The sequence below is a fragment of the Rhincodon typus genome, chromosome 13 (assembly GCF_021869965.1).
Source record: "Rhincodon typus isolate 14 chromosome 13, sRhiTyp1.1, whole genome shotgun sequence".
Taxonomy (NCBI): Eukaryota; Metazoa; Chordata; class Chondrichthyes; order Orectolobiformes; family Rhincodontidae; genus Rhincodon; species Rhincodon typus.
The window spans coordinates 37,706,710-37,726,796 of NC_063344.1; the positions used below are offsets into that span (position 1 = coordinate 37,706,710).

A 20,087-nucleotide genomic window follows, 5' to 3' on the forward strand; every position below is an offset into this window, starting at 1 on the left:
TTGGATATCATTTTTAAATTCAAATTTCCACAAACCAGAAATATGATGCAAGGAAACTCCACTATTTAGCCAAATTTAAAAAGGAATTGATGAAATGATATTCAGAACATCAGGCTAAAGTAAATGGTTGAAAATTTACACTTTGGAACAAGTTATTTTGGTTTTACATATGCTCACAACAGCAGAGTCTATTCTATATAGCTGATTCATCTTAAATGAGATTAAAACACAACATCTGCACAACATCGTGGGCCAAAGTGCCTGTACTGTGCTGTACTGTTCTATGTTCTATGTTCTTAAAAAGCATTCGGTATCATTATCCATTTGAAATTGATGGAAACTTCAGGGTTTAGTGCACAGGTAGAATCATACAGCAACCTCAATTGACTAGAAACATTCCTGATCCAAGTAACTCAATCTTCATTGGCTAAACATGCTCTGATACTAGTTGAACCCAATAAAATCCTTCAAGGTAAAATGGATGAGAGTTTCAACATGGAAACTAAATCGTCTACATAACATAAAAATGTGAAACAGTTGTATCTGAAGAACAAAAGCTGAAAGAGAAAATTATCAGTGGTGTGTGTTGTTATAATTTATTCCTTTTAAGTCTCCAATCCTCTATCATGTATACACAGGTGTGACAAAGTGTGTTCTCATGAGCTGTAATCTCATTTGTAAATCAATCCAGGTGCACAAAACCATTCAAGTCAGTGGTCATCATCACACACTTTCAGTGATTTTATCTTTTAATAAACATTACAATGGACCCTTCTTGTAGCACTGGTCTGGTACTCTGATGATTTCAAGTAGCTTCCTAAATTGTGACCTCATTCCACTGAAGAAGTTGTTTTCAGTTTCAAAATTTATAGATCAAAGAATCCCTACAGTGTGGAAACCGGCCCTTTGGCCCAAAAAGACCACACCGACCCTCAGAGCATCCCACCCAGACCCATCCCTCTAAAATCCACCTAATCTGCACATCCCTGAACAGTACAGGCAATTTAGCATGGCCAATCCACCCAGCCTGCACATCTTTGGACTGTGGGAGGAATCCAGAGCACCTGGAGGAAACCCACGCAGACACAGGGAGAATGTGCAAAATCCACACAGACAGTCGCACAAGGGTGGAATCGAACCTGGGTCCCTGGCGCTGTGAGGCTGCAGTGCTAACCACTGAGCCACCGTGCCGCCCTAATGTATAGCATTGTTTTTTTCTGAATGGGTAGCTTTATGTTCAGATTTCATCCACAGAGGAGCTGACCTACCTATGCAAGACTAGGAAAGTTAACAGACCAAAGTAAGACCCATTTTAGTTTTAAATCTAACCTGTATATTTCTGGAGAAATGTATGGAATAGACTGCTCTAATGAATTTAAGCTCACTGCAAAAAAAAAACAAAAATGACTGTCTGTCTATTCCCTCTATCTGCAAACATTTCCTTCTGTGTTGCTTTCCCTTATTAAAAGAAGATGAGTACTATTCCTTAATAGAAAGAACAGACAGAATCAGCCCCAACCCTTTGTTCTCCTATTTTCTGGAAGAAACAAGACTTTTGAGCAAACAACAATACAGCTCATTTGTTTCAGCTAGTTATTACACAGTTCAGTGGAACAATACCTACAATCTTCATCAATACTGTGTTACACTCAAATCAAACTGCAAGAATTATTTGATATAGTAACTGCCATTGGACAAGAATAGGAAAATATTTATGCTGTTCATGTCCAAGTATGTGTTATAATATAGTGTCCAATAATCATGTCCAAGTATGATCAGTGAATGCGTTATTTTAAAGTCTTCAGCATTACAGAAATCCCACTTCATTAGTGAATACCAATAATAATATTTTCCAAAATTCCACTTACTTTATTGCTGCTGACTTTGCTTGGAGTGCGCTGCTCCAGAAGTCAGTGACATTTTCTGGCTCTTGAAAAGCTTGAAGGCAGGCACTAAATGGAATCTTGGCACGGACAACTTCTCGTAACTGTCTCTTTGCTATCTCAGCCTCTCTCCTCCTCAATTCATATGCTAAAAGCTCCTCTAGAGAACAGCATTATTATTTTTTTAAATTTGTACTGAAAAATTACATAGTATAAAACATTCACAAATGTTGTTTAATATTTCAATCATAATTAGAGGTATTCCCTTAGATTTTAGTATGCAGTCTGAAAGCAGAAATGAATCTCAAGTCTAGCTGTCTCAAAGTAAAGGAATCTTTAACTATTATTATAATCCAATGCAGCATTCTTCACACATGAATATAACAAATACTCAGATGACACAAATTCTCCCACTAGACTGAACGTTTGCAGGATAGAAGTTATGACCTGTTGTGACCCGGTCTGCTAAAGTGTTCTAAATTACAAAAAGGGTTCAGCTACTGCCATGTTCACATTTCTCCACATTGAATACTCAACTGGATTCTGCAACTCAAAAGGGAGGAACCCAGATAATGCACAAACAGAAAAAAAAATGTGCTGGCAAAAACAGCAGTCATTTCTATGGGTTATTTTTGTAATTCTTTAAGTTAGCAGTATGAATTCAGATTATGGAGCAACTAGATGTTTTAATTACACAAGTATCACTGCAAGTCACCATCACATAATGACTGCAGTACACAATATTCTACAGTTACTTTTAAGCTGGCACAGGTTATTGTAAAGAAGTTATTTTGAATAAGTAGAAGAAATCCAGGCATGTCTAAACAGTATTTTCTGTAAATCAGTCTCGGCTAAACAAATATTCATGCTTTAGAAAAAAAACAATCAAACACCATTATTTCAAACTTATTCCAGTTTTATATTGTTAGATATCCTTTTAAAAACATAATCATAATTATTTTGTCCCAAATCTTTTCAAAAACAAAATGCAGTCATTAGAAAGTCCTTTGGCACTGTGAGTTTAGTGAGCAGAGAACTATTAAATCATTTATACACCCTGTAGTTTCCCCATTGGCTCCTCTAAGTTGGACATAAGGATGAAAAAATATAATATACACCTTTATTACTAGCAGCCTCCAGGACAATAGGAAGTTGCATGATATAGTCCACTCTCTGTTTGTACTTGACTTTCCTGGACTGGCAACACTGGACCCGGTCTTCTACCATAAAACGAAAGACTTCGCTGGGATCATCTGATCCATTGTTGTTTCTCTGGGATGCAAAAAATTCATAAGAGCACTGAATTTAAAAGGTTTTAATTTCAGAAAAATCAGCAGCACATTTTAATGGAGGAAGATTCTCAATCCAAATACAAATATTGTTTAAACGTAAAATCTTAAAATCTTGTAGTACAGGAAGTCTATCATGCCATACCAGATCTTTGAAACAGTTGTTCAATTTAGTCTTATAGCTCAGCTTTCTCCCCATGACCCCATAAATTTAGTCCTTTTAAGTACATTTTTAATTCCTTTTGAATTTTATAATGGAATTTGTTTCCACTACTACTTCACTGGTACATTCCAGATCTTAACAACCATTTATGAAAAAAAAGAATATTCTTAATTTTCCCTCTTGTTTGCTCATCAATTACTTAATCCTGGTTACTGACATTTGCCAGAGGATACAATCTTTTCTTACTTGTTCATCAAAACATGCCTCATTTTGAATATCACTACTAGGACTGCACTTAACATTCTCTGCTTTAAGGAGAAGAATCCCAGCTGGTCCAATCTCTCCATATAACTGAAGTCCCTTCTCTCTGAAATCAGACTGGTAAACCTCTTTTGGAGCTTCTCCAAGACACTAAAAGTTCCCTCCTAAAGTGCACTGAAAAGAACTGTACACATTAATCAAACTGAGGCCTAATCCCTTATTTGTAAAGGTCATGACTTCCTTGTTTTGTATTCAATAATCCCTATTTATAAAATGAAGCGTCTCTTGTGCTTTCATAACCACATTTTCAACTTTTCACCTTCAAGGATTTATGAATATGCACCCTTTTCTTGCATCTTCTTCAAAATAGCTGCTCCTCTGATGCTGCTTGGCCTGCTGTCTTCATCCAGCTCTACACCTTGTTATCTCAGATTCTCCAGCATCGGCAGTTCCTACTATCTCTGTAACTATTTAGAACTTACAGCCTTCCACTGTTGTCCTCCCTAATTCCACACTTATTCACATTGCATCTCTTTTCATTCAGCCATGAGCTGTGGGAGTCACTGGCTTCACCAGCATTTCTTTCACATCCGTAATTGTCTTTTCTGAAGGTGCTGGCGAGCCTCCTGTATATCGACTTTTTCACCAGTTTACCTACATTCTCCTGAAGCCTGCTACTGTCCCCCTTACTGTTTTCCAAGATGATAAGGTTTAAATCATTAGCAAATTTCAAATTGAATTCCTTATACCCAAATCCAGGTCATTAATGCAAAACAATAAAAGCTCTGTGTCATAATGCCAATCATAGGAAGAAGAAATAGGAACAGGAGCCGCTTGGCCTCTTGAGACTCTTCTGCCACTCAATAAGCGTCTGATATGCCTCACACCCACTTCCTTGCGTTTTCTCCATAACCCTTGATTCTCGTACTGATCAAGAGTCTATCTATCTCAGCTTTAAATATACACAAGGACTCTGTCCCCACAGTTCTCTGTAGTGAAGAGTTCCAAAGACTCTCAACCCTGAGACAAGAAATGCCTCCTTTTCTCAGTCTTAAATTTGCACTCTTTTATTTTGATCTTTCAATCTTGCTTCTTTCTCTAGTCAGAAAAACATTCATTCATCAGTACTTTCTGTCTCTATCATTTCAGTAAGCATGCAGCCTAGTTGCCACTATTCATTTAATGTGCTTCTATTTCACAATAATTCTGGTAAACAGTGCTTTATCAAATCCCTTGTGAAAGTCAATCTCAGCAACAACTATGCCATATTCTTTTAGAGAATTCAGACTATTCAGACATAATGTGCCTGAACCTCCATTTACTTCCTTAAGTAAACCTCGTTCCTTCAAATAAATTTATTGTTAACCATTTAGATTCACTTCTTAAAAGAAAACTTAGACTAACATTTTGGACAGTAAAATTTTATCTTCTAAATAACAAACAGAATGGTAATACTGAAAAGTCCAGCATTGCAGCAGTACAAAGGTATGCCCAGATTGTATGCAGACTGACTGGTTAAATTTTTCAGAGGTGACCCAAAGTTCTTGAGCTGTCTCATATCACAAAAGACCCTTGAAGAATCCAGTATGGTCGTTGAAGCATGCTTGTTTTTTTAAAATAGATTGCTTTATCATACATTTGTACTGGCTTGCGTACAATATACTTTTTGTTTTGAAAGAAAATACATTATTCCTATATAAAATTACATATTGTGTCAAAATAAAGAAGCATTTTATGAAAACTAATTTTAAATCACAACGTTTTTCATTTGCATGCGTTTCCAGAAAACTGTTCCCTATAAGGAACTGAAGGCTCAGTAGGGACAATGTGGAACAGATAAATCACACTTTATATGAGAGTGAAAGTTAGTCGAGTCTAGTTTCTAGAAGATTTCATGGAAAAAGGGACCAAGATTGAATGTTGTGTCATAACTGAGCGCAAAGCAAAACTCTGTGGTGTAGATAAAGTTGGCATCTTGTTTGATCTACTTAGAAATCCATTTCTTTCTTCTTTAAATGGAGCTATCCATCAAGAGGAGACCTGGCAGTATCCACATGTAACCTGCTGAAACCAACACTTGAAAACTGAGAAAATTACAAACAATTATTACCTTTCAATGACTTACATTAATAAGATTGATCAAGTGCAGAAAAAATTCTAACGCGTCCTGCTGTCGATTCGATGAAAATTCTGGATGTCCTTTTCCAATTAATGCTTTAAACATTCTGGGCACCATCCCTTGTGGGTGAGGCTGCAGTTAACAAAAAGAATCAATAACTTGTTAGTATCTTAAATCTCAGTAGTATGAAACAAAGTAGGGTAAAAGAAATGATGGTACAGGCCAGCATGATCTAACTAAATGGGGGAACAGGCTCAAATGGCTTATTCTTATTCCTATGTTCTTGCAAAATATTAATACCAGTACAACAGATTGTCACTCAAGTACCTGAATAGTCCTGCCCACCAGTCAATCATTGTCAAACTAAACAGTACTAATATGTACATTAAGGCTGAGTTTCAAAATTTACCTCCATGTTGTGGTATTTTCCCTGAGGACCACTCCCAGTAACTTATGCTTTTTGACACATCTACCAGTTTGTGGTACTGGGTAAAGGTTGTTTGAAATAGTCCACCGCCACCAACCCTGCTTTGTCTTAGGCCTAGGAAAACGGTCTTGGATCAGATCAAATGTGTGCCTGAAGAGTTGGAACAGCAAGGAGAGCTTTGGATTCCTGGATCACTGGGTTAGTTACTGGGGAAGATGGGACCTTTACAATCCGACAGGTTGTACCTGAACTGGAAAGGGACTAACATCTTTGTGGGAGTTGTTAAATGAATTTGGAAAAGGGATGGGATATAAAGTGGAGGTACAGTAGGAGGCCAGATAGCTCTCAGCATATCGTCACTATCAAAAGTCACATGACACCAGGTTATAGTCAACAGGTTTATTTGAAATCACAAGCTTTCAGAGTGCTCGCCTTCATCAGGTGAAGTGGAAGGAAGCACACCAGCTCAGAATTTATAGGCAGAGAGAGCAAAATGTAGCACAAATGGTGTGAGCAGAGTATCAACAGGCTAAATAACAAGTCTTTTCAGGCGATCAAAAGTGTCAGACGATGTTAGTAAAGTGTGTACAACTGAATAGCAAGTGAAGGGATGACACTCCCTCACATCATTTGTTCTCTCTCCCTATAAATTCTGAGCTGGTGTGCTTCCCTCCACTTCATCTGATGAAGGAGCAACACTCTGAAAGCTTATCATTTCCAACAAACCTGTTGGACTATAACTGAGTGTGGTGTGACTTCTGATCTTGTCCACCCCAGTTCAACACCGGCACCTCCACATCATATACCGTCACTGAACAGTTTTTTTTTTCTTTGGATTCAGATGTTTCACTGACTGAATTAGCAGAGGAATCACCTCTTTTGACAATAAGCTTATCCAGTTCTTCTTATACTCTAAGATATAGGTGGTATAAGTAAAAAAATTCCAAAAATATTCACATTAAAATCCATGCTAATGTGGAAACATGTCCAGGCAGACAGGCCAGTTTAACAACTGTTTCAATGTATGCCTCTTTATTGCACATGTGCAGCTTCTTCTCTTTAGAAATGTTCAGTCTTGTGCATGCACAAGTGACGAATCTCCACACATGTATTACGCAATGCAGTGCAGGCCTTGAGAATTTCACAGCACACTGTTTACTGCTTGTTGCAAATGACTTGTAAATTTTAATAGTTCACACATCTATTTAAACACTGGATAATTAAATACTTCATAATTTCTTCTGGCAGTTTTGTGTTCAATTTTCTTTTTTTAATTTTATTTAGGCTCCATTCTATTTGGAGTCTCAAGTCTTAGTTCTAACACTTCTCCCCCCAGGGAACTCTGTGTAAGAGCATTTAAAATCATGCTTCATTATTTAGTGCAGCATTTCTCAACCCTTCGTGTCAGTTGCCATGTTAGTATATTTTTCCATTTTAAGCCATATATAAAAGTCATGTCCATTGCCCATTTTAGTTTGGGTGAAGACGCTTTTCCTCAAATCCCCTCCAAACCTTGTTGATTTATGGGTCAAGAGGAGTGAGAGGGGTTCATGCAAACCCAAAAGCTCATTCATACCAACTCCTGAAGTCTGACACCATGTCCCACCTTACTCCAAACACTGTCTGCTCCTCATGAAACACCATCAATTCTTCCCCACCCCATAATCTGTACCTTCCTATGATTTAGACACACACCCGTTACTCTCTCTCCACATACAATCTTCCTACTGCCCTACGATCCGACTCTCCCCACCTGTCCGAGAGCTTGACCCCACGAAGACAACATCCTGTGCAAAAAACCTCCAATCATTCAACTTCCCGCAAATAGGAATCCCAGTTAAAGAGGCCCTGCAGTTAAATTCTGTGAAATAGTCAGGAGGTCAATTTGCCTAAATGTCCCAACCTTATACCAGCCCTACTCCTCAGAGCTCAATTGCAAGTTCAAACACAGGCCCAGAAGTGTGAAATGGGAACCAAAGTAGAAATCCAACGCATTATAGAGGGATGGTTTCATGCATTGACTGACCTTCTTCATGTTCATAAAGCTGTTAATGTTAAAAGATTAGAATCAGCATGTGATCACACTCCACAAATTTAGCATCAACCTAAAGTGTAAAACACCTGGCAATGAAGATAAACTTTGAATGGAAATCAAGTGCCCGCAGCCCAACATAACTCCAACGTGAAGCAGAATAAGACTATTTCCACATGAATCCAACATAAAGTGACTAAATTACAGTGTTATTCAAACGAAGTATGACAATAGCCACTAATTGAAATTCTTTTTAAATGTATAGTTGTTTCAAACATGGCACCAATTTAAGGGATCTCAAAGTTACAACACAAATCCCACAGTCAAGAAATTGTTTTTATTCACTATACATGGCATCAATATAATTATTTCCACTGCAATTCATTATATGTTGCTAGTTTCACCCTCTAACAACGTTTGGTCACATTAATTTTATTCCCAAAAACTTTACAAAGTTACTTTCCTAAATTATCAATCACTTGCCTCAATATTTCTGTAAATCTAGTTGTGATAGTCTTACCAGACCATGTCTCATTAGAGACAGAAAACTGGTAGTTGTATAACCTGAGAGTCACCACACCTCAGGTGAGGGGAGAGGTTGTGAATGAGAATCCTTCATGGTAACCTCGGCCATGCAGGAACTGAATCCACAATGTTAGCATCACTCTGCATTGCAAACCTGTCATCCAGCCAACTGATCTAACCCAACTGACACTTCATTAGCTTACAGCAGATAAGCTAAGACAACCCAAAATCAACTAATACAAAAAAGAGAACACTGATGGGAACAAGAATCAATCAAATTATATATTTCTGCACAAGGAAAAGATGTCATTTCAATCAAAAACTTCCAGAGACTCAGGTTCATATTTCAGCATGTTCAGTGTAGAAGGATATGTACAACAATTAAAAATAGAAATGGTATTGTGACTTAAAATTCACGAATTAAAACAGTTGTCAAAGTGATATGTTTGCAGTTAAAAGAAGCCATCGGATGTGAGAATGCTGCCAGATAGGAAACTTTATTTGGTTAACCTCCAAAATGCCCAGAGCTCTTAAAAGATCTATGGGAAATGATCCCAGCAATTACACCTGGATCCTATTCAGAGAGCCTCTATCAGAGATTTCAGGGGCTTTTCTGAGCCGGAACATTCCAGAGTGTATCTTGGTTATCTACCTGCCTCAGAACTTTAGTGCATAGTGTACAATGTGCTTTCAAGGACAGTAGTCAGTTTAACATTCCTGTCCTCCTCAAAAAGAAAAGTTCTCTTTTTAGATTGGGAATCACTTACAGAATTCATTCTGCGATCTAAGTAACAGTTCTAGCCTGACTCTCAGGTGAAGCCCATGTGCACTTTCAACAATGTAGTTTAACTATTCTCACTGAGCACACCAGTTGCCAATCCTGTCTTGGTTACTTGTTCTAACACAGGGAGTTCCAATCTTGCCCCTGAACCCTCTAATTGGTAGATGGAGCCTCCACTAGTTAGAAGGTGAAACAGAATCCCCAATGTCAGTCAATCTAACACTAATTTCCAGTCCTTCTACTGTGTCTCTAATGTAGTTGTAGCAAATGTGCTGCAGAAGGATGGAGTATTTTTGCCTCTTAGGTTTGCCCACAAGTTCCTTACAAAAATCTTTAAAATAAATTCCAGAGACTTTGTTACCTTGAGTGTGGAGTGCCATCACTATTTGGAAGACTGAAAGTAGAACTGCTTGCATTAAGTTTAGCATGCCTTTGATGTGCCTAAAGCTGTGTCAATGGCACACAACACTCTCCCCTTAGCATTACTACCATTCAATACTATATGGTTTGAAACCAGTTACTGACTTTTTTTCTGCACATTGTCTCTGACAGATGTAGGTATCAAGCTGACACACAGGCAATCAAATACCTTGTATTCTTCTTTCATCACTTGTTCAATCACTTCTGATTTCATTGGAGGTTTGGAGTACTGGCCTGAGAGAAGTCCATGACCTAGTTTGGCCCTGTGTAAAAATGTTTAGAATGCTCAGTTCAATTATCTACAACAAACATACGTTTTCTCATCTTGTTTTGTTATTTATAATACTATTTTCAGACATTTCTTCTAATGCAAAACAATGGTACACAATATTTATTTCACGTGAATGCATTCATGTTCCAAAATTCTGAGGATGCCGTAAATGCAGGACATCAATTACTACATTAACCACTTGTAAAAGATGCAAAGCCATTTTGATTTTTAAGAATCCAAGTATAAGGTCCATGAAGATGCCAAGCAGAGGATAGACAGTTTAAAAAAAAAGTGGAATAAATTCTGAAATGGCATTGATAAAAGCAGGGAGTAGGTCAGGTAACAAAAAGTAAATAGTTGTAGTTGGTTGGCTCGCCGAGCTGGTTCGTTGTTTCGCAGTTTCGCAGGCGTTTCATTACCCTGCTGGGTAACATCATCAGTGCAGCTTCCGATGAAGCTTCGTGGAGTTTTCCCACCTTTTATTAAAACTCTGCAGTCCGCTGAGCTGGATTACCTCACTTCCGGTTTCTGGCTTTCTTCGTGGAGTACCACGCTTCTACGAACTCCCGTGCTTGCCTCTGTTTTGTTTGTCCCAGGATCTCGGTGTTGGCCCAGTTGAATTGGTGGTTCTCCTTATCCATGCAGATAGAGATGAGTGAGTATTGGTCATGTCTTTTTGTAGCTCATTGATGTTCGTGTACCCTTGTTGTTAATTTCCTTCCTGGTACTCCACGAAGAAAGCCATCAACAAACACATACAGCTCGACCCCACATACACTCCACTGCGAAGGAAAACCGGAAGTGAGGTAATCCAGCTCAACAGAGTCCAGAGTTTAAATAACAGGTGGGAAAACACAATGGCGCTTCATCGGAAGCTGCACTGATGATGTTACCCAGCAGGGTAATGAAATGTCTGCGAAACAACAAACCAGCTCGGCGAGCCAACCAACCAAAACATCCACAACCCGAGCTACAAATCTACTCTAAAACCTTAAAGAAGCAAATAGGTCATGGCACATTTGGGTGACAAGGTACTGAAACTGCGGAATTTTTAAAATGTTAGTGACTTGTGACTGAGACTCATACAAGCCAGTCTAGATATTGCCAAGGTGGAGGATTTGAGCTATAGGGAGAAACTGATTAGGCTGGGGCTGTTTTCCTGGAGCATCAGATGCAGACGGTTGACCTTATTGAAGTTTATAAAATCATGAATGGCATGGATAGGGTGGATAGTCAAGGTCTTTTCCCCAGGGTAAGGGAGTCCAAAATTAGACTGCATAGGTTTATGGTGAGAGGGGCAAGTTTTAAAAGGGACCTAAGGGGCAATTTTTTCATAGAGAGGGTGGTACATTTTATGGAATGAGCTGCCAGAGGAAGTGGTGGAGGCAGGTACAATTACAACATTTAAAAGGCATCTGGATAGTTACATGAATAGGAAAGTTTAGAGGGATATGGGCCAAATGCTGGCAAATAGGACTAGATTTATATCAGATATCTGGTTGGCATGGACGAGTTGGACTGAAGAGTCTGTTTCCATGCTGTACAGCTCTATGACTCTGTATTTGCTCTGTGTAGTGCTTCACCCAGTGGAGCAATTGTGAATAGACGAATGAAACAAGCAAAATAATAAATCTCAGTCATTTAGATCTGGGACCAAAATTTGTGATCATGTCATTTAGAAACAACACATCATTTGTACACCACCGTGGATTAAAAAAAGGCTGCATTCCCAACAAATTCTTATGATTTATTCCTGGTGCTTCCATCAAGAGTGAAAAATAAGTAAGTTTTGAATACTAATGAATCAGGGCTTTCTAAAACAAACAGGACAACTACCAGGAGAGAATTATGGTGAAAAGGGAGGTGAGTGGGACTAACTGAGTTGCTCTTTCAAAGAGTCAGCAATGACATATCAGGTCAAATTGTCTCATTCTGCATTATAGCTATTCTTTGATTTGTTTGCAGTATAATTTATAATGAATGTCAAGTGATCATAGCTGCATTGATGCCTATTATATCACAAGCAAGCTGATAAAGATAAATGGTAGCATTTTCCTCAAGAAAGGAAATATTAAAAGAATTATGCCTATGTTGTCAAGTCATCAGAAATGACTTTCAACAATTAGTATTCAGATTTTTCATAGTTTTTTTTACAATATCTGTTTATAAGGAAGTTGGTTTCACTTGTTAGGCCAGCATTTACTGCCCATCCAATATTGCCCAGAGAGCAGTTAAGAGTCAAACTGCTGTGGATCTGGACTCATATGTAGGCCAGACCAGGTAAGGATGCCAGATGTCTTTCCCTAAAGCAAATGGGTTTTTACAATGTAACCATTAGACCAGTCGTTTATCTCAGAGTTTTTAATGACTTCAAATTTTGCTATCTCCCATGGTGGGATTAAAACCCATATCCCCAAAATATTAGCCTGAGGTTCTGGATAACCAGACTAGTGACCGTATATTGCTACAATGCTGTCTTCCCTTGCAAAACTATATTTCTACAAAACATCCATGATAATGTTGGGTTTTAATTAATGTAATCATTGCATAATGCTTATTCTCATGTTTTTAAAAGCTGTATAAAATTCTCCCACGCTTCAGAAGCCCAATATTAAATTATAAATTTAATTCTCTTGGCAGTACAGAACTTGAATATTATTGAAAAAAAAGACATGTCAGAAAAGCTTTTCATCTTACACCCAGTAAGACAAAGAAAAGATGAATCACAGTAATTTATACTAAAGGAGAAAAGGGTGCTATATATATAGGAACATGGAGTTCAACAATTTTGGCCTGTGAACTCAGTTGTCCATTCATTTTCTTTCCTTTTTGCCATGCGCTACTTTACATTTTGTTCTTTCATTTTTTTTTGCTTTTGCACAAAGCTGTTCTCAATATCCTGGCATTTACACCCACCGTGTAAATGCTTTGTTTGCTTCACTACAACAGTTACTAATCCTGTGACCTTTAGCATCATGGAGTCATTACAGCACAGAAAGAGGCCATTTGGCCCATCCTGTCTATGCTGGTCATAAGAATCAATCAATTCTAATCACATTTTCCTGCACAAGGCCGATAGCCTTGTATGCTTTGACGTTTTAAGTACTGATCTAAATATTTCTTACATATCTTGAGGGTTCGCACCTCTACCAGCCTTTTAGGCCGCGACTTCCAGATACACAATACCTATTGGTGAAAAGAAATTCCTCAAATCCTCACTAAACCACCTGTTCCTAAACTGAAAACTGAGCACCCCTTCCCACTCCTGGTTCTCCCCAACAATCTTATCTATGCCTTTCATAACTTTGTACATCTCATTCAGGTCTCCATAGCCTTCTCTGCTTTAAGGTAAACAACCAGTTTATCTAGTCTCTCTTCATAGCTGAATTGAACTAGCCCAGGCAATATCCTGGTGAATCTCCTCTATCCCCTCTCTAGTGCAATCACATTCTTCCTTTAATGCGATGACCAGAATTGCACAGAGTACTGTATTGTGGCCTAACATTATATACAGCTCCCTCATAACTTCCTTTTAGTTGTATGCAATTGCTTCATTAACAAAACAGGTATCCTAAATGCCTTCGTAACTATCTTATCCACCTGTTTTGCGTCCTTCATGGATCTATGGACATGCATGTGAAGTCCCTCTCGTCCTCTGTACTTCCTGGGGTACTTCCATTCAATATGTACTCCTGGCCTTCTCAGTCCTCCCAAGCATCACCTTACACTGTTTAGAATTAAATTCCGGTTTACAATGTTCAGCCCACCTGACCAGCCCATCTACTTTATCTTGAGATTCTAAGATTTTCCTCCTCAATATTTAATACACCACCAATTTTCATGCTGGGAACTTACAAATCATGCTTCCTACATTTATGGCTCAGCCGTTAATATACATGACAAAGAGCAAAGGACTCAGTACCAAATCCTGTAGTATGTCACTGGACACAGGCTACCAGTCACAAAATTTTCTGGATTGCCCTAGATTCCATGGGTTCTTAGCTTCTTAACTAGTCTGCCATGTGATACCTTGTCAAAAGACATAATGAAGTCCTTACCTAGACTACATGAACTACACTACCCTCATTTACACCCCTCTAGACACTCCTCGGAAAATTCAGTCAGATTTGTTAAACATGATCTCCCTCCTTACAAAGACATGGCAACTACCCTTGATTAATTCTTGCGCCTCTTAAGTGGAGATTAAATATTCTGTAACAGCTTTGTAATCTAATTTCTCCTGTCCTTTAGCCTAGAGCTTCCAAATGGTTGTTCTTCTCCCCTCTCATAGACATAAAACCCATCATAGTCCTACTTTCCATCAATTCTGAACAAGTCGTATTCAATTCAAACATTAATGGTTTCTCTCTCCACAGATGCTGCCAGACCAGTTATTCCAACTCTTACTGTTTCCAGATCACATTTCCAGAGCCCACAATATTTTGCTTCTATTAGAACTTCAGTTAGCCATTTCGAGCCAAGGATACTACAAAAATTTGACTTCCCTATCATCCGACTCAACATCCCAAACTATTTGTGGCGGTAGTCAACATTAAAAATATTCAGCTCAAGAGTATAACTTGAACTCATTACCCAACAACAAAAGTTGCAAAAGGTAGAACGCAGAATAATTTCAAAACATTTCTGAGCTATATTCTGATTTATGAGCTATATTATGAGCTATAAATTGGTCTGTGTTCTTTTTAATTACTTATTTAATGGGAGCAAACAAAATTATGAACATGCAAAGATTTGTTTGAAATAAATTATTGACAGCTAACAAATACATTTGGGCACAGCTGAGCAAGTGCAGTATTGTTACAAAATCCAATACTTACATCTGTGTATCAAAATCTTGAGTTGGATCTAGAGGGGAGTAATCAAATATTCTTTGGAGATTTCCAACATATCTGTAATACAAGGGCACAGCATTCACACTGTAATAGTTTGGATTTTGCATAGATAACAATGGTGAGACCAACAGAAGACTATCAGAGGAAATCTGACAACAACTCGGACATCTGTAAACATGGAAATCAGAGGTTGCTATCAAAAACGTGCCATTCCTCTATATGGTGTAGTGTGACAGTCCTCATCAATAGAAACCACTGCAATAACATGTCCTAGGGTACTTATCCACTGGGTCTGCACCAAACACACCAGAAGTTGTTAAAATTGCTGCATTCACGAGCAGATGAAGTTTTAATGGCATGATCAGTGACAATTTCATCCAATCAACCCTCCCGGCCCTAAAAATATAATTTAACAAACATGGAGTCTAATATTTTTTCGAGATGTTTGTAGAATTCTTAGAATCACAAAATCTCTACAGTGCAGAGACAGGCCATTTGGTCCATTGATTCCACACTGACCCTTCGAAGAGCATCCCACCCAGAAACCTCCCCCAGCCTATCCTCGAGACCCTGCATTAACCATGGCCAATCCACCTAGACTGCACATTCTTGGACACTAAGGGTAATTTAGCATGGCCAATTCACCTAACCCGTACATTTTTGGACTGTGGGAGGAAACTGGAGTGCCCAACGGAAACATAAGTAAACAAGGGAGAAAATGTGCAAACTCCACATAGTCATCCAAGGCTGGAACTGAACCCAGGTCCGTGACACTGTCAGGCAGGAGGGCTAACCACTAATTGCTAAGTGCTAATTGTTATGGTGCAGAAGGCATTTGGACAATTGTGTCTTCACTGGCTTAGTACTAATCTTTTACCTGTAACTCTGGACATTATTTAAATAGAAACAATCATTTAATGCTCTTTTCAATGGTTCAATTGAATGTGCCTTCACCACACTTCCAGGCAGTACAGTGGAGGTTTAAAAACATAAAATTAACAATTATTTTTACTGTCACTTTACTCTTTTTCTCCATCCCATTTATTTTTCTCAATATTCAATTTGCTTTTGGGACACAACTTAAACTAATATACATTATCTGTTTTAGACTGCATGGCCCCAATCTTCACTAGAACATTGGGAGTCTAGCGATAGGATATATCCTGGATCCACAAACCTAACTAGGGAAAATTGGCCCGCAGGTTGGATTTTTGTTCTCAGGTAGCAAGGTTCACAGAAAGGCAGGCCAAACAACCAGAACAAAAGGATGGTGGCTGCAGGCCATCCTCAGTCCACAGTGTGTCGCACCCCTCATGCCCCCATAAATTGTCCTACCCTTCTTTGTGAACTCACTCTCCAGTCAAACTGTCTCCCCCCCATATCCCCTATGCCAACCCAAGTTCCAGTATCAACCACCAGCCTTTATAACTCCTATACCGTGCTAATTCATCTAGCCCATAACCCCACCCTCCATCCTTTACCTTTTCTCCAATGATGTCAACTCACCCACTAATCCAAACTGACAGACCTCAAGACCAATGTACAGATGAGAAAAGAAGATATGAATAAAAATCTTACTCTAACATTGTATCAAGCTACACAGTGGTAAATTGTGCTATAGTGCAATGAACTAGAGAAAAATGAAAGATTTTATACATAAAAAATAAACCTTTGGGCACCTCTTTGCCAAGGGAAACAACTAGTTCACACTTAGCTGGTACCAAGAATCTATAGATCGAGTGGCTACATGTCTGCCCAATTCAAAGTAAGGAGATAATAGAGTAGTAGTGCAAACAATAACAAATTATACAGTATCACACATAGTTTGGGATAGAAATACAATACTGTACTCATGTGTTTTCTGTACAGCCACAGCCATGGGACCTCCACCATGAGGCAGACATCCATTTTTAAAGTTTGTTCAATAAAAGACACAGTATAAACAAAACTATTGCCTTGTGAGCTCCTTATAGGATGTCAGAGTGGTGCTGAGATCAGAGTGTTGAAGAATTGAATTGACAGCCCAAGATCTGCATCCTGTACAAAGGAATTAGAGTTATTACCCTTAAGGAGTTGAGAGGAGAGATGCTAAAGTGAATCCATGAAAGCTACATAGGAACTGAGTCGAGTCTGAGGAAGCCAAGTGCTCTATTGGCCAAATGTGAACAATGAGATCAAGTCCCAAATCAGCCAGTGCAGTGTTGGTAAGAAGTCCAGAGCTAAACAAGCTACTGATGCCACTTGGCATCCCAGACAGACCATGAATGAAGCTGAGAAAACAACTCCTCACTCTCTCATGAACTGATTATCTTGTCACCATAGACCATTATTCTGACCACAGGGAACAAGAGCAATCTGACTGCAATGACCACCGGTGAAATTGTTGAGTGCCTGAAAGCACATTTCGATCATTACAGCATTGCAGATATTGTGATGAGTGACTATGACCATGACCCTCAGTTCATGATTGATTAAGTCAGCCACTTCACAAAGGATTTGGAAATTCAACACTATACATCATCTCCATAGTAACCTCAGTCAAATGGAATGGCTAAGGTGCCAGTGAAAATCACTAAAGGAATCAGAAAGAAATCAAGCACATCCAGCACAGATGTATACAAGCAGTATTCTCTCTAAGCTCCACTCTGAGGGTGCAAGCATTTCTATCATTCCCAGCACTGACTTCCAGTTTCAGGGATTCATGCAGAATTAAAAATATTGAGAGGAAACATAATATATAAGGTGAGCCTTGAGTGGAAAACACATCCTACTATGGAAAATAGTCCAGTGCAAAGATTAATGTCATGCTGGACCCGAACTACTCTACCATTATCAAAAAGGCTACTGGAATCAGAAGTAGTAATAGGTGTGAGCAACAACATCAAAGTGAAATGATACAGAAAGCCAAATGTCATTTTGACAAAATTGCTGGGCCATTGTCAGAGATGTGCACTGGAAAGCCAGTCAGGGTAGAAATTTCCAACAATCGGTCCAAATGGCAACTGGGACCTGGATAGTGCAATTGTTACATCGATCATATGTGGCAGAAGTGATATTCAGATATACTCTAGTGACTGAGGCACAAACGCATAACTGGAGAGACTGTTCATTCACTACAGCCAGCCAACCAGGAAGATGAGAACTTCTCATCTGAACAGACCACAGATCAACTGTTCCAGATTTCCACAAACTCCAACAATAAAATGTTGAATATTTTCAAGAAGGATATCAATATAGTTGTTATGGTGAAAGGAATCAAAGGTTATGAGGAAAAAGCAGGAACATGGTATTAAGTTGTATAATTAGGCATGATCATATTGAATGGTGGAGCACACTTAAAAGGTTGAATGGTCTACTCCTGCCCCTATTTTATACGTTTCTAAGAGGTGTTCCAGTACTGGGGTAGGGCAGAAACCCATCTGAAGGGATTAAAATATGGAATTGCAGGAAAGGTGAGCAAGAGTCAGGAGCCAATAACATTTTCAAAGGGCTTTGGTATGAGAAAGGGTTGGGAGCAGAGCAACAGGGAACATCTTACAAAGAGCAAATGATATAAAATGAAAGTTCAAAATCATGCCTCGGTAAACAACAAAAATCTTACACAAATACACAAAATTTCATATAAAACTCACCTTCTCTGAAAATCGGGTATGCTGAAGATTATCTGCATAACAGTGCTGAGGTAGCAGCTGTTTCCAAGGTTCTTGATGCCAGTGTATCCGGAACCATACATTGGCTTCAACTTCATCCCGGATTCTTGAACCACCTCCCATTCACTGATCCGTGGTTTGATATCGACAGGATTAACATTTTCTGACTATAAAAAAAATGTAATAAATGATTACCTGATGATAAACCTTCACAAATCTGTATCCAAGGCATTAACACTAACCAGTGACATGGTTGATACTATACAGATGCATTGCTTGCAATAAATAACATACAGCTTGATCTATGTGGTGATATTAAAATCTCTAGCTGCTTCAAATTTCTGATGAAACTACTGTGTCTATTTTGTTGGTGGCTTCACAAACAAGGAAATTGTCAGTGCCAACAAGGCCACTATGATTGTCACCATAATAAGGTTGCCCTCCTTATTTTACAAAGCAGTTTTATAAACAACTTATCGATATTTACAGTATCTTCCAGTGCCACATAATCAGGATGAAATGTGAATGGACACAGCTTGTTTGCAAAAATCGTATTTTTATTTTAATCACCTCAACCTTCCTTTTAACGCCATTATGGTTATTCCAAAAAATAAGAACTGATTTTATTTCACCAAAATTGCTTCTGTTTCCTGTTGTAATAAGATAATGACTGGTTCATTATTTTAATGCTGATTAGAAGCACCTCAATTGGATTCCTTATCACAAACAAGTCATAATATTTTTGACAGACCTTTTGCATTGCCATCATGTCAATACCAAAGTGCATCAAGTGTTCCGCAATATTTGCATCTAGCACTGCTTCCCCTTCATCAAATGAGTATACATCTGCATTATAAACAAAAATACAAATATGATACATGCTTAGATATTTTAAAGATTATACTTACACAGCTTACAAAAGCTAAAGTGCATTCAAGAAAGAAAATAGTATCTAAAAAGTGCATCCTTCTATGGTTTCTCTGAGATTTTGAGCAATATTTTCACATATTATGAGCTTGCACAGTGCAAAATGACTAAATAAGATGTAAATGAGCTATATTTGGGGTCTGTCTTTTACACCAGTGCTACTCAAATCACGAACAAATTGATGAGAATCCACAAATATAGTAGTGAAGAGCAACAGCGGCCATGGTGAAAAGGACCCATTAGCTCCCAGTGACATGCCTGCTGGGATGAAGAAGATTTCAGCTGGATTGTGTGGTGCATACCATTCCGTACGTGATTGTGCTCCTGAAAGACAGTCCACAGCAGACCAGACCCACTCGCTAATTTCTCAGAACTGCAAACCAAGAAGAAAACTACAACTGCAGAAATGTTAGGAAAATTAGGATTTGCTATTGAATTTGGCATACTCAGACAATGTCTGGAACAGTTTCCTCAGTGAAGAGACTG

At 38.5% G+C, this 20,087-nt stretch overlaps 1 protein-coding gene across 1 annotated transcript in view; it reads right to left on the minus strand.

The window, feature by feature from the left end:
• The window catches only part of usp13 (ubiquitin specific peptidase 13), a 141,865-nt gene that overhangs the window by 20,332 nt on the left and 101,446 nt on the right, over window positions 1-20,087 (minus strand). Inside the window, exons 7-13 of the mRNA XM_048604301.1 lie at window positions 19,426-19,520; window positions 18,657-18,841; window positions 15,010-15,081; window positions 10,070-10,163; window positions 5,722-5,847; window positions 3,002-3,155; window positions 1,869-2,043 (exon numbers count right to left, since the gene is read on the minus strand). Coding sequence (XP_048460258.1) covers window positions 1,869-2,043; window positions 3,002-3,155; window positions 5,722-5,847; window positions 10,070-10,163; window positions 15,010-15,081; window positions 18,657-18,841; window positions 19,426-19,520 — 901 coding nt within the window. The remainder of the gene's footprint in view (window positions 1-1,868; window positions 2,044-3,001; window positions 3,156-5,721; window positions 5,848-10,069; window positions 10,164-15,009; window positions 15,082-18,656; window positions 18,842-19,425; window positions 19,521-20,087) is intronic.